General features: G+C 34.8%; 1 protein-coding gene across 2 annotated transcripts in view; it reads left to right on the forward strand.

Moving 5' to 3' along the window:
* The window catches only part of COL24A1 (collagen type XXIV alpha 1 chain), a 417,618-nt gene that overhangs the window by 188,580 nt on the left and 213,202 nt on the right, over positions 1-15,836 (forward strand). For both annotated transcript variants that reach the window (XM_063697321.1, XM_019023728.4), the window contains 2 exons: positions 4,216-4,269; positions 7,997-8,041. In XM_063697321.1, the coding sequence (XP_063553391.1) occupies positions 4,216-4,269; positions 7,997-8,041 (99 nt within the window). The remainder of the gene's footprint in view (positions 1-4,215; positions 4,270-7,996; positions 8,042-15,836) is intronic.

Here is a 15,836-nt window from a genome sequence, read left to right on the forward strand (position 1 = left end):
AAAGACTGTGATTATTTCTTTCACATTTTTACCTTACTAGCACATATATTGCTACTATCCCATTGGGGGAAAAAAGAGTTTTCATTTTATTTTTCTTGAGAATTATTTAATAGAAAAACTGGTATTTGAGCCCAATAAAATTGATCTTATTTAAAATTTACTTCCTTCGAAAACAGGAGAACCATATTCACCTTTGGTCTACACAGTCTTAATATTAATTATTATTGTTGTTGCTATTTTTGAATATCAATTTGGGACCTAGTATTGCTATAAGTATATGAATCATCTTTAATCCTGAAAACAACTCTGCAAGATATCGTTCCTATTTTTAGATGTGAAAATAAGGTTTTAATATTAGATGTTCAAGTATAACACTCTCAAATCAATACAATATGATAGAATTTAAGTAGGACAAGAAGTTATGATTCTGTTACTGATACTCTGAATCGCTTGATTTCAAAGACTTTGAAAACGTGCTGATACCAGATTCCAGTGAGATTCTTTCCATAATGTAAACATGTATAACTCTATCATAATATACTACACAGTGCTTGAAAGAGTATTATTAAAGATGAAAGGAATGTCTCACTAAGGCTCTTACCAACCAGTGGAAATAGAAATAGAATTGGTTTTATAAATATCATAGAAAAAATCTAATAATTCAGGTTCTTAACTATATTTCTTGTTCTGTATATCTAAATTAAGTAGAGAACAATTGATATTTAATAATAATAGGATGGTTTTCAGTTCTTTGCTTTTTGCTTGTTAGGAAATGATTCGATAATTTAGAGCAGTCAAAAGCAAAAATTAGAATGTTTTGACTAGACGTCTTAAATATAGTTGTAAGTGGCTAAAGCTTTTATGTGTAGTAAAAACAGAATGTGAGCCAGAGGGTTGTTCTGTTTCACTTTAAGAAGAAAAAATATAAGAGCATGTCTTAATTGACAACAGCAATAAAATCCAATATAGCAGGGGTCCCCAACCCCCAGGCCATGGACTGGGAGTGAGCGTTACCACTTGTATTAGTCAAGGTTCTCTAGAGGGACAGAACTAATAGGATATATATAAAGGGGAGCTTATTAAGTATTAACTTACATGATCACAAGGTCCCACAATAGGCTGTCTGCAAGCTGAGGAGCAAGGAGAACCAGTCTAAGTCCCAAAACTAAAGAACTTGGAGTCCAATGATCGAAGGCAGAGAAACATCCAGCATGGGAGAAAGATGTAGGCTAGGAGGCTAGGGCAGTCTCTCCTTTTCACATGTTTCTGCCTGCTTTATATTCACTGGCAGCTTATTAGATTGTGCCCACCAGATTAAGAGTGGATCTGCCTTCCCCAGCCCACTGACTCAAATGTTAATCTCTTTTGGCAACACTCTCACAGACACACCCAGGATCAATACTTTGTATCCTTCAATCCAATCAAGTTGACACTAAGTATTGACCATCTAACTGCCTGAGCTTCACCACCTGTCAGATGAGCAGCAGCATTAGATTCTCATAGGAGCGCAAACCCTATTGTGAACTGTGCAAGCAAGGGATCTAGGTTGCGTGATCTTTATGAGAATCTAATGCCTGATGATCTTCTGAGGTGGACCAGTTTCATCCTGAAACCATACCCTGCTACCTCGTCTGTGGACTTGCTCTCCCCCAGTGATCTTATCCTCTATTCTTTTCAGCTACTCACTGCTACAGTCATACCCTTTACTTTGTCATTACCAGTGATAGCAACCTCTCATCTTCAATTTTGAACTTCTCATTCCCCAACCACCATCTTTCTTTCTAATACATTCTCTCTTATTATCCAATCTAATAGCCCCAATAGGAATGTCAATGCATTGATTCTGCTGCTTTTCCATTGTGTCTTGTCTCCTTTATGATCCCAAATTCCTCATCCTGCTTAAAACATTATAATTATTCCTTTGATTACATTCTGAATTCTATCTTCAAACCTATTTATTCTTTTGCTTTTCTAAATTATTGCTTTATACTTTCTGTTTCTTCAAACTCCGTTCAGTTATCTCTCATCCTTATTCTTAGCCTTTGCCTTGCATCCTACTTCCCTGAGAAGATTGAAGTAACCAGAAGAGAACTTACAGTTTTCTGCCACTGCATCTACCCACCTTCTTTTATCTATACTCTGCTTTCTTTCCTGTTGTTGTGGATGAACAGGCCATTTTTCAAGCTAAGGAAAACTTCCACTTGTTTACTACATACCCTGTCCTTTTGACTACTCAAGATAATTGGTCCAACAATTCCCTCTGTCTCTCCTACATATTCTTTTCTCTATACAGAATCATTCCTATCAGCATATAAAGCTGCTGTTATTCTTCTAGCTTAAAAACAAAAACAAAACTTTTTTGGTGTCAGTTTCCCTCCCAGGTGTTACCCTATTTTTTCTTTCCCTTTTCAGTAAAATTCCTCAAAAGCGTTGTCTATACATGCTCTTTCAGCTTTTCTCTTCCCTCTATCTGCTTAAACCACATTTGTTCCCACCACTACAATACAAATGATCTGATAAATATGATCAGTGGTTTCTGTATTGCTGGATCCAATTATCATTTCTCAATCCTCAAAGTCCTCTTATTACTCAATACTTCTATTTTTCAGAATTTGACAAGATCACTCTCTCCTCCTAGAAACAATTTATTTACTTCCATGATTTTCCTCCTCACTTTCTGGCATCAAATTAAATATTTTTCTAATTTCTTCAAATTCTAAGTTTTGGAGTACCCCAAAGGTTGGCCTGTGGATTTCTCATTTCTATCTATACTCACTGGCTAAATGAGGTCATCCAGCAAATACCATCAAAATGAAAATGCTGGTGGTTTCTAAGATTATTTCTTCCTGTCAGATCTTTCTACTGATTGGAAAGAATTTAACTGATCCAGTTAAATTCTGGACTTGTATAAATAACTACCACAAGATCTCTCCATTTAGATGTCTAACAAGCATATCAAACTAACATGTCCAAAACTTAGCTTCTTATTTACCCTCCAAACCTGTTTTCAGTCTTCTTCATTTCATTTGGTCTGCTACTCTTACATTAAAAACCTGAGATTCATTTTTGAGTCTTCTCTTTCTCCCACATTTCACATATGACCTGCCAGCAGTTCCTGGAAGCTCTACCTCCATATTATATCCAGAATCTTACCACTCTGCTACCACCCTGATTCACACCCCCATCATCTCTCACTTGGATTATTGTACTAGACGCTTATTCGGACTTTCTTCTTCTACCCTGGAATCAAAGTGATCCTGTTAAAACTTAGATCTTATCAGTTTTCTCCTTAAAGTTGTCCGAGGCTTCCTATCTCACTCAGATAAAAGTCAAAGTCCTAACTGCAACCTGCAAGGCCCTACATGACCTGACTTCTCATCCCCCATTTCCTTCTTTGACCTCATCACTTTACTGGTCTTCTCTCAATTCTTCAGCTTCTCCTGGTTCCTCCAACATACTACACACATTTTAGCTGTAGTGCCTGTGCACAGGCCCTTTTCCTCTGCCTGGAACACTTTTCCTTCAGATATCCATTTAACTTGTCCCTTTCTTTAGGTCTTTACTCAAATGCCACCAAACTGCCAACTCCCCCAGGAAACGGCACTCTCTGGGGAAGTTGGTTGAGGATCAAGGGTCACACTCTTCACAGAATCCTGGGATTTCTCTTCTCTCCCTAGTCCTGAGGAAATAGCTTCTCTCTCTCTCTCTCTCTCTCATTGTCATCAAAGACAAGTCACTTCTTACCTTCAGACTCTCTGAAAACTAAAGTAAGAATACAAGTAATCTGCAAAGAACTTTTCGGTGAGGGCTTCTTTCCTGGAATCTTATGAACACTTTCAATAAAACTCCCACAACAGTTTATATATCCCTTCCCTGCTTGATTTGTTACCTTATATGTTACCACTGCCTAACATACTATATATTTTACTTATTTTTTAAAACGTTGTTATTCTCACTAAAATACAAGCTCTATGAGGGCAGGTATGTTCAGTGCAGTCCTCGATCCTCTGCATCTAGAACCGTTCATGGCACATAGTAGACAGTTGGATATTTGTAGAATGAATGGCGAATGAGTATGATGAAATACATTTATCAAATAATTTTAAAGTATTTAATTTTATAAGAATAGTCTAAATTTCATATATCTTAGGAAACTTTCAAAAATGAGAGTGACTAAACATATATACTTTCTTCTTTTATTCTGTTCTCTTCTAGGGAAAACCAGGTCAAAAGGGGTATGCAGGTGAACCAGGACCAGAAGGCTTAAAGGTAAAGCAACTGACTTTATTATCAGTTTTAAAATATAATTTTCAGAAATATAAAATTATGACTTTCATACAAATGTGAAATGAACACATCAACTTAAAAAGAACCAGTGAGATGTTAAAACTGTTACAAAGAGCAACTGAGAATCTATATCTTTATATCTGTATCTATTTATATGCAGGTTGAGTATCCCCTATCTGAAATGCATGGGACCAGAAGTGTTTCAGAGTTCCGATTTTTTTGGAGTTTTAAATATTTGCATTATACATGCTTACAAGTTAAGAATCCCAAATCCAAAAATCTGAAATTCAAAATGCTCCAATGAGCATTTCCTTTCAGTGTCATGCTGGTACTCAAAAAGTTTCAGATTTTGGAACATTTATGATTTCAGATCTTCAGATTTCAGATGCTCAATCTGTGTATCTGTGATTATGTCTGTATCTGTATCTATGTCTATGTATGTGATTTAATAAAGAAATGTTAGGATAAGATTTGTGTGTTACATACAGGGCAATAAACCATAACTGCTGGGGTTATCAATTCTACTGGGTAGAAATGTGCAAGTTCCTATAACATTACTAAGTCTGGATCTTTTAATCACTAGTAAACAGTGAGTCTAAGTATATTCACTAGATAATCACTGGGTAACCTTCATCACTTTATGATATTAAAAAGATATATCTCTCACTATTTACTTTATTTCCAAGGTCTTGGATAATTTTTATAACACCAACAAATATAAAGTAATGCAATGGTTTATTACATACAGAATTGAGACCTGAAAGAAACTAGCTTATAAGAATTCGTAAGTTTTGCAAATTTAAAATTTAACTATGAATTGACATAGTCACAGCATTATTACTAAGTTTCCTAAAGCTATTTTTTTTGTATAAAACGTATCATTTTTATGATGCTGGAACCTAACGAAAAGCTAAACAACACTTTTCAAGCTTGATAAAGAAATATGAGCTGAAGTATTTTTTAATGTATCAGTATGTATGAAGCTAAAGTTATCCTGGGGCAGAATATGTGTACCTGACTCTTTCTCAAGTTACATATAAAAGTCCTCTGAAAAATAGGATTGTAGTATTTACAAACAAAAGGCTTAATCAATTCTCCTTTACTGGGATTAACAATTCTCCTTTACTAGACTGCCAAATAGCGCTAGGAAATCCAACTGTGAGCTACCATCCAGTGAAACTGGCAAGAAACGGAATCTCAGTTGTTCATATACTTTCTCTCCCTAGAATCACACCAAAATCTAGGTGGCTTCTGTGTTACCTAGTAAACACAGGAAATTTTGTAATGTTCATTCCTCCCTAGCTGCCACTGAAATTTGCGTTTCAATACATCATGTAGCTATTAACTGGGACCTGGCACTGCCTGGGGGAGTTGGTTAAGGGACACACTCTTCACAGAACCCTAGATCTGTGTTTTCTTTCTAGGCCTGGGGAAATAGCTTCTCCCTCTCTCTTTCATTGTCGTCAAAGACAAGTAACTTCTTACCTTCAGATTCTGAAAACTAAAGTAAGAATGCAAGTAATCTGCAAACAACTTTTGCTTTTTGACTATTAACACAAACCTCCCTTAAAACTAAGTAGCACAAAGGGTTCATCTTTTTTGGAATTTAAGAAGGGTAACTTATGGGTAAGGAGGGAAAAATACTAGAAAACCAATAATTCATATATTATTCTTCCATAAATTTTCCATAAATGCTGTCTAATGAACTGCCTGTTAAAATTAGTTATTAAAACCTACTGCTGTGCTTCATTCTTTACTATTTATCTAAATACATACAGAAACTGAAAAGAAAATTTGTGTAGACTTTGAAAGTTTATTTCAGTGATCACTCATGATGAATATTAGGTTTCAGTGCTTAAAATCACCACTATTCAATAGAAATGCAACATGAACCACAAATATGAGCCACATTAGATAGTGAAAAGAAAGAAGTAAAATTAATTTAATAGTATATTTTATTTAACTCAAGATATCCAAATATTATATCCTTTCAACATGTAATCAATATTGAAATTATTAATGAGATGTTTTCTATTCTTGTTTTGTAGAAAGTCTTTGAAGTCTGATGTATTTTTTATACTTATATCACATTTCAATTCTGACCAGCCTATTTCAAATATTCAGTAGCCACATGTCATTATTGGCTACAATATTTTTCAGTATCTTAACATCTTACTGTTCTACACTGGAATATAATTATTACTGTTTAGACAGTAATTGATTAATTTTAGACATAACATATTTAGTCTGTTTCTGTACACTAAATGTATATTGCTATTAGAGTCCGTCTCTGTGGTACTTTGAACTTAATCTTTTACCTTTCGTTAATCTATACCTTTGCTGATGCCATTCCTCACCACTAAAAATGACCCTTTCTCATTACCGGTGTTAAGTATCACATATTTTTCAGGGCCCCACTTACAGTTTCATAATCCATTATTTGAAATCATTAATGTTTGGATTTTTGAAAAGTAATATGTTGCATATACTGTATTTTATTTACCACTACCAGAAGGGTGTGGGACAGCATACCATAATTAGATATATTAATATTTCTGTAGTGAAATGTAAGGATGTTTAGATTAATTGGAATAAATCAAGACTATAAAGGGCCTTATTCAGAACAAAATAAGCTTTACTGCCAAATCAATCCAACTTAGGTCAAGTTTGCCACCAAATGAGTTGTGGAAAACTGAGTTTTCAGAGATTTATGGATTGCAAAATTTTGTTTCAGAGGTTATGAACATGCATTACTTCTCCAGTGATGCCAGCTCTAGCTGCTCCAGTTCACAGGGTGCCTGCTCCTAAGACCTCCTTTAGTACTTAACCTGTGGCATGTATTCTGTTGTATTTGAGCAAATAGAACATCCCTGTGGGAAAGACTTTAATTTTATTCTTCTTAATATCTTTCACAGTGCTTACTACTCTGCCTTTTACAGAGTACACCTCAATAAAGATTTTATTTTTAAAAATTTTATTGATAAAAGTGATTAAAAGTCACGAATAGGAGAATATTTTTTAAGAAAATAGATTATTACCTGATATGGTTTGGATTTGTGTCCCTGCCCAACTCTCATGTCAAACTGGAGGAGGGACCTAGTGGGAAGCGATTGGCTCATTGGGGCTTATTTCCGCCTTGCTATTCTTGGGATAGCGAGTGAGTTCTCACGAGATCTGACCGTTTAAACGTGTGTGGCACTTCACCCTTTGCTCTCACGCTCTCCTGCTCCAACATGTGAAGTTGTGCTTGCTTCCCCTTTACCTTCCACCATGATTGTAAGCTTCCTGAGGCCTCCCAGTCATGCTTGGTGTTAAACCGTGGAACTGTGAGTTAATTAAACCTCTTTTCTTCATAAATTACCCAGTCTCAGGTAGTTCTTTATAGCAGTGTGAGAACAGACTGATACATTACTATTTGAATGAAAATAGAGGGTAGGCCACATTTCATAGAAATACTATAACAGAGTTTTTAAAAATTTTTATTTTAAGTTCTGGGGTACATGTGCAGGATGTGTAGATTTGTTATATAGGTAAATGTGTGCCATGGTGGTTTGCTCCACTTATAACAAAGTTTTAAGTAACTGAAATTTCCTTTGCCTTTTTCTAGGTTATGACTAGATAATTACATTAAAAATGAAAATTGAAACTGTCATGAATAATCTAGTTTGAAAAATAACTGTTTTTGCAACTTTATATTCTTTTTTAACAGGGAGAAGTAGGAGATCAAGGAAATATTGGAAAAATTGGTGAAACAGTAAGCTTATTTTATGCTCTTATTTTTTAATCAACTGTAAGCATTTTTAGGAATCATATTAGCCATGATTACGTTTGCTATAGTCAAGTTACTCGGAATCAGAATAATTCTTATCCACTACAAATTTAAACTTACTTGTGATGTTTCTGCTGGCAAATAAAACCTATTGTACAAAAGAGAAATGAGAGAAAACACAATTGATGACATTTTCATCCAATATAAAGTATATTTGTGACCTCAGAAACATTGTTTCTAATATTTGGTTTTTAATTTTATTCTGATAGCTTCAATCTAATTTGACCTTAACATTTTTCACTATTTTATTTATTTATTTATTTATTTATTTATTTATTTATTTATTTATTTATTGAGATGGAGTCTTGCTCTGTCACCCAGGCTGGAGTGCAGTGGCATGATCATGGCTCACTGCATCCTCTGCCTCCCGGGTTCAAGTGATTCTCCTGCCTCAGCCTCCTGGGATAGCTGGAATTACAGGTGTGTGCCACCACACCCAGCTAATTTTTGTATTTTTAGTAGAGATGGAGTTTCCCCATGTCAACCAGGCTAGTCTCGAACTCCTGACCTGAAGTAATCCACCCGCCTCAGCGTCCCAAAGTGCTGGGATTACAGGTGTGAGCCACTGCACTCAGCCATTTTTCATTATTAAAAAGCTTATTAAATTATACAATAATTTAATAGCTTGAAGATAGTTTTTCTTTAGGTTTGAAAAGTTGAGGTAAATTAAGAGATATTGAGCTGGAAAGTGTAATTGTGTTCCTCAAATAAAGTTTGAGTTGTTCAAATTAATATTATTGTGGAAGAACAGGCTTCATGTTGTATTTGAATCAGATTTGTTAGAAGTAATTTTATTCTTTACAATGAAGAAAGCCAGCCAAAATATTCTCTAACAAATGAACTTACATAACATACATAAAGTGGAAAATTAAATTAACACCAGGAAAGTGAATTTATTTACAGACGGTGCTAAATTAATTGTCACAAAATAGATAATATTATTTTTTATGACTTAAAAATTTTTCTTCTATATGGTTGTTTTATAGGCTTAAATAATTAAACAATTATAAATCTTGGTCTTGTGACAAAACAACAAAACATTTCTGATGCTCATTTTTTGTTATTAATTGTTAATAAAAATAGGAAGAGTATCTGTGTAGTCTTAAAAGATAATTGCCATACCTAATTAATCCTGAGTCACTAGAAGGAGAACTTTTTGTTCTTGCTTTTTCTGGGAAAGCTTCAAGGAAGTATTTGTATGAATTAGGTTATTAAAGGCTTCTAGTCAAATATGATTGTAACATATTTCTCTAAGATTACTCAAATTCTGCCATTTCTGAGTGACAAATTGCTTAAGAAATATATATAAAGTTGGCATCTGAAGTTAAAATGCTAATGAACGTATTTTCTTAAAATAATATCTTACATATTAAACTTTTAAGTGTTATTTACTTAATAGTTTTGGACTAATTCCACATAGTATAAGAACCCACTGCCAGTGCTTTCCAAAGAGGAAACAGACTATCTTGGCAGGTAGTAGATTTTTGTCACTGGAGGGAAAATAACATTTATTGAACATTTGCTATGTAATAGGTATAGTGCCAAGTGACATTTCATATTACGGTATTCCGTTTAATTCTCAAACAGCTTTAAAAGATACATTTTGTTATTCTGGTTTTAAAATTAGGAATCTGGAGCACATTGAGTAACCAGTTCAAAGTTACATAGCTAATAAATTACTGAACTGAGATTTAAACCCAGAGCTCCAAACTCAAAATCCAAATCTCTGCATTATGCCATGCTTGGATATTTTAATATTAGTTCAATAGCTATCTCATATAAATGTTGTAGAGAGTCTTTAAGCATCTGATAAGTTATTAGACAAAAAGACCTTTCCAACTTTGAGATTCTATCTTTCTTGTTAAGGATGGCACATGAAGCCTTCTTTAAAAAATTACTGCCTATATCAAGTTTATTCAAATATATAAAATGTCTAAAGAATATTTTTATTTTTGGCTCTCAGTAACTCTGGCTTTCATTTTGTCTTTCTAATTTCAAAATCTTAGAAAATATAGTTCATCTAATCCAGAGTTCTGTTGCCAAGAAAATTCTTGAGAGGTAGGAGAAGATATGGTTGCACTTCATGACATCTATCTTGTAATTGTAGTAGCTGATTTTTACTTTGTTCAATCTTTTTGTATAGTCATTAATTGCCTTTAACTGGCCCTCCTCCAGGTTTGTTTGTTTCTAGTTTATACCAGTTAGAATTCAATTTGTGATAGAGTGTGTGAAGCACAGCAGTCCCACCTATATTTCATGTCTACCTCTTGCAATTATTTATAGTATACAAAGACTTAATTTCCATAAATGTGCCCCAGATGAGTCTCTAATTTCAAAATATGCCCTCTCATCTTCCATATTCTAGCATTCAGATGTTTGGAAGTAAATCTAGAATTATCTAACCATAATTACCAATCCTCTCTGTCTTAAACTTTCTAGGCTGAAAGTATTTGAAGAACTGTAAAGAAAAAAACATGTTCTTTTTCACTATTGGCCAAAAGACCAATATTAAGATCAGTGGATAGACATTATAAGGGAACAGCTTTTGGTTTAATATAGGCAAGAATATTTTAATAGAATTTCTAACACTCAAATAGGTTCTTCCATAGAGTGATCCAACACCTTATTATTGGAAGGTTTGATGTCTTTTTTCAATCATTTATTAGGCAGATATTTATTGATTATAGCAGGCACATTTTTAAACATATGGTCCCTACCTTCATGGAATTTACAGTCTATTGGAGGTTTGACAGATATTAAGTAGTCACAGAAAGAAATATAAACTGTGATACATTCTATTAAAAAAAAGTACAAGGGACTATGACAAGGGTGCCAATTTTAGATCAATAGATGAGAGAAGGCTGTTTTAAGGAAATGACATATAAGTAGTAATCATAAAGAATTATATAAGTTAGCCAGGGAAGGGGTGGGGAAAAAACTTCCCTGGAATATGCAATATAACATAATTTCCATCTTTGCCACCTACCTTGCTATGGAAAAAATACTTAATGTTTCTAAATATTTGGTTTTTTTTCAGCAGTAAAACGATGAAAATAACTACCTTATAGATTTTCTTATGAGGATTAAATGTGATAATGCACATAAAGTACTTATCACAATGCCAGTCATGTGGTAAAAACTTGATAAATGTTAGCTGTTGTGGTGGAGGTTATTGTTATATGTGATGGTAGCTCTTTTGAGGAACTGAAATAAAGTTGGTGTGGATAAACTTTGATGAACAAAGGGAGAAGGTATGTGAGATGATACTAGTGAAGGAGGCAGGAGCCAATCATTTAGGACCATGTTTATTACTTTGCACTTGAATGTAAGGTCAATGAACAATCGCTAAAGGTATGCTAAGTAAGCCAATGTTATGATTTAATTTGAGGTTTAAGATCACACTTATTGCAATGGATTGGGAAGCATGGCTGTAAAGAGCAGAAGTAGAAGAGGATAACCAATGAGGATGCTTCTGTAGTAGTCTATATGAATGAGAAAGATGATTTAGACCAGTGGAGATAAAGAGAAGTGGATATATTTGGAAGATATTTGAGATAACAGATTGGAGGTAGGCTGCAATTCAGGGGAGGATCCTAGTCAGTCTCCAGTGTACAATTAGGCGTTTGATAACTCAACTATTTAGGATTTATCAGGAATATTCTGGAAGCACAAGGAAATGGCATATAGACTATCTCAGGATAATTCCAATTCTAAGAATCCATGACTTCTTTCTAAGAATGTTGATGTTTCTAATCTTCCTCTCACCTGCAAATTTGACTTCTTTTCTCTGGCCCTTTTATTTTATTTATTTATTTATTAAATTATACTTTAAGTTCTGGGATACATGTGCAAAATGTGCAGGTTTGTTACATAGGTATACATGTGCCATGGTGGTTTGCTGCACCCATCAACCCGTCATCTTGGTTTTAAACCCTGCATGCATTAGGTATTTGTCCTCATGCTCTCCCTCCCCTTGCACCCCATCCCCTGACAGGCCCTGGTGTGTGATGTTCCCCTCCCAGTGTCCATGTGTTCTCATTGTTCAACTCCCACTTATGTGTGAGAACATGCAGTGTTTGGTTTTCTGTTCCTCTGTTAGTTTGCTGAGAATGATGGTACGACATGAACTCATTCTTTTTTATGGCTGCATAGTATTCCGTGGTGTATATGCATCACATTTTCTTTATCCAGTCTATCGTTGATGGGCATTTGGGTTGGTTCCAAGTTTCTCTGGCCCTTTTCTAGTTTCATTATGTCTTTCTGATGTTGGAGCAAACAAAACTAAAGTATTTTAGAGGCAGTGACTTCACAGCTTTCTTCATGAGTAGGATAATGACTCCTATTATGTTTTCTTTACTGTTGATGATACTTAAATCAAGCAAACCTTTTACCTATAACAGGAAACTGAGGATGTCTTTGGCAAATAATCGGTGGGGACTTCTAGGGTCATTTTCTGGTATCATATTTTATATGTAAAATGTGGATTTATTTTTTCACAGTTTCCTTGATTACATTAAGTTTCAGTTGCCACATTTCTGCCCCACGTGAAGATTTTCAGATGATTGTCCAGTAGTCTGGCCACATTGTTTCATCTCTTAAAACATAACCCAACTTATTTGATTTACCACAATTATTCCTTTACTTATAGACTTTGGTGAACAAAGTAAGATTTCATGAGAAATCTACTGTGTCCTCTCTGTTTTTCTGCCTCCTGTCTGGTGTGCTAATGTATAATAAATGACCAATGAGCAGAGAGGAAGAAGAGAAAGGCATGGATAATCCTCAAAATCAGGTACTGTGTTTCTCATTACAAAACCTTTATAATCATAAACCCTCTCATGACTGATTCCAAGCTGGGTTATAACGAATTCATTCAAAAGCAAAAAGAGGTGGAGTCAGTGGAGGAAATAAAAAGAAATAAATATATTTATTGAAGGCCTGTTAATTTCATTTAGTCTTTAAACAACTCTTACGAAATAAGTTTTCATATTGCATTCTATAAATGAGGAAGCTGAAATTTATTGAAGTTATGTAATGTATCCAAATTCATACAGTGAGTAAGTAGCAGACCTGGATTTCAAATCCAAAATTTTTATCTTCAGTTCCAAGTCTCTCTTTTCTGCATCAGGTAATCATCAATTTGTCCTGTTTTTAAACTTGAAGTGCATCCTTGGGAATTAATGTTTAAGAGATGTGAAAAAGGGTAAAATAAAATTTTGCTCTGTAATATCTTAAGCCAAGCTGGCAATTTACTTTTAAAAATATTGTCAAATGTTATTTGCCTCTGAGAATTATGAAAATATAACTTAATGTATTTGTGATAGAAATAGGAAAGACTTTGAAAGAGCCAGAAAAAAATATCGTAGAAGTGCTCAGCACAAAACCTCATTTGATACAGTGAATGGTTTTGCTACCCTCTGGTAGAATTACCATGAAATTAGCTTGATACATGTTGGTTTTATTTTATTTCCAATTTTTTCTTTCATTAATAATGAAATGGGAAAAGTTCCCTTATCCCCCTTGCAGGGTGTGCAATAGGGGTGTGGCTCGTTTCTTTGGTGTCCCGCTGTCAAACCCCTAGGGGAAGTATGCAGACAGGCAGGTAGTGCGTAGCATTTTGGGGCTCCAATCCCACGGCAGTATCTAGGGTTGAGTGTTTACAGCTCCCAAAGCCCCAGTGGGCATGTGTTACAGTGTGCTCTTTCAGCTTTGCCGTCTGCAGGCGGCTTGTGTTAATCAGCTCAATTAGATGCTTTGCCTTATCGGAAAGACAGAGGGCTTTCTGTATCCCGGGTTCTTGCCCTGGTGTCCTGGAAAAATCAGATCACATGTGGGCTTGGAGGATGGGTGCAAGGTTTTACTGAGTGGTAGAGGTTGTTCTCAGCAAGCCAGATGGGGAGCCAAAAGGGGATGGAGTGGGAAGGTGGTCTTCCCCTGGAGTCAGGCCTCCCAGTGGCTGGACTTTTCTCCCAGCTACACCAACTGAATTCCATGTGGTCTCCCCGTAGATGGCCTGCTGGTGTCTGTTGTTGTGTTATTCTGCTTCTCTTATCATCCACCCATTTGTGTCTGTGTCTGTATCCGGCTTATAGCGGCACAGGATGGGGAGCATGGTGGGCCATCCTAGGCACAGGCCTGAGGGTGGAGCCCTCACCAGTTACCCAGCCCTTCCCTACCCTGCACTTCCGTATCAATAGGAGACTGCTAGTTTTAGTGGGACCTACCTAAATCATAGGAAGTCATATTTCCTTGAGGGAAAGACCCAGATACTGGTGGTACCATTCAGCCATGCAGGAAGAACTGTAGTATAACTCTACAATTATGCCTAGCTAGGGCCTTTGTAGTTTCAGTGCCTTTATCTTAAAGAATGTCATCAACCCCTCCTGTTTTTAGGCTACTCATATCTATAAAACAGCAATAAAGCTGTTGTATACCTTCTATGTAATAGGGGGTAGTAATTTTTCTCAGGCAATGAAAAGTTATATGAAATGTATATCCATGATACATTTCATCATCAGGAGGATGTTTACCTGAATATGATAAAAAATAGCTACCATTTATTGAGAACTGATAATATGCCAGATACTTTGCATATATTATATTATTTAATCCTCATAGTCACCCTGGAAAATAATGATTATTATTCCTATTTTATACAAAAGGAAACTTATGTTTCAGAGAAGTCAAGAAACTTGTCCAAAGTCAGGTCATATAGCAGCAGAGCTGGGACTGATAAGGAGATATCTTTAACTTCTCCCCATCATCCTGCTTCCTCTTAGCAATTAGCTGAAGATTTTCAATTGTCTTTCTAATGAATAAGTATAATCCTGTTATTACTGCATGAAGTTAGAGGTCATGGGGCCACATGTACCATATTATGGTTTGAGAAGCTATTCTGAAAAACCACAGACATGTAAAATTATTATGTCTTAGGATCATGTATTTGATATTTATCATTTTTGAAACTGAAAAAGAATTAGACCTAGCATTCATGTACTGGTATAGAAAACAAGCTAGTTATTATACATGCCATATTAAAGAGTAATAAACAAGAGAGTACCCTTCTTAGTCTAATAAAATTTTTCAGATTGCCCAAATTGTAAAAACAATAAATTACTTCTTCAAAATAATAAAAATAAAAGAGATATTAAAATGGAACTTTGCTTTTCCAATAGCATCAGTCTTTTTCAGATGTGAGTATTTAACATGCTTACTGCCCAGAGGCAATTAGCCCATTAACCTTCAGACTAAGGAAATGTAAACTTGATCACCTTACTTGTTTTAGAATTGATAGAAATAATATTTTTTAATAACCTCTGATTTTTAAGGATTTACTCCTAATGATTATTTTTTAAAAATCACATTCAATGTAATTCTGTATATGTGCCTGGGACATTAATATTTAGAATCCTAATAGGGTTAAACATTATTCTGTGACTTGAAGTAAATTCATTGTCTACAAATATGTGTGTCTCATGTTTTTCTTCATCGTGTACTTATGTTTCTGTGTTTTAGAAGGATACTGTGATTTTTATAGCCAAACAAAAGAAAGATACAGTTAAAAACTAGTATTTTTCTCATTTATTTATTCTAGCATTCAGAAGACACTTACTGAACACTTAATGTGTGCTAGAGATAACAGTAAAGTAAGACTTGATCTTTAAGTAGTGTATGATCTAGAAAATGAGAAAAGAATTATACACATAATTTTGCCAAAACA

The sequence above is a fragment of the Gorilla gorilla genome, chromosome 1 (genome assembly GCF_029281585.2).
Source record: "Gorilla gorilla gorilla isolate KB3781 chromosome 1, NHGRI_mGorGor1-v2.1_pri, whole genome shotgun sequence".
NCBI lineage: Eukaryota > Metazoa > Chordata > Mammalia > Primates > Hominidae > Gorilla > Gorilla gorilla.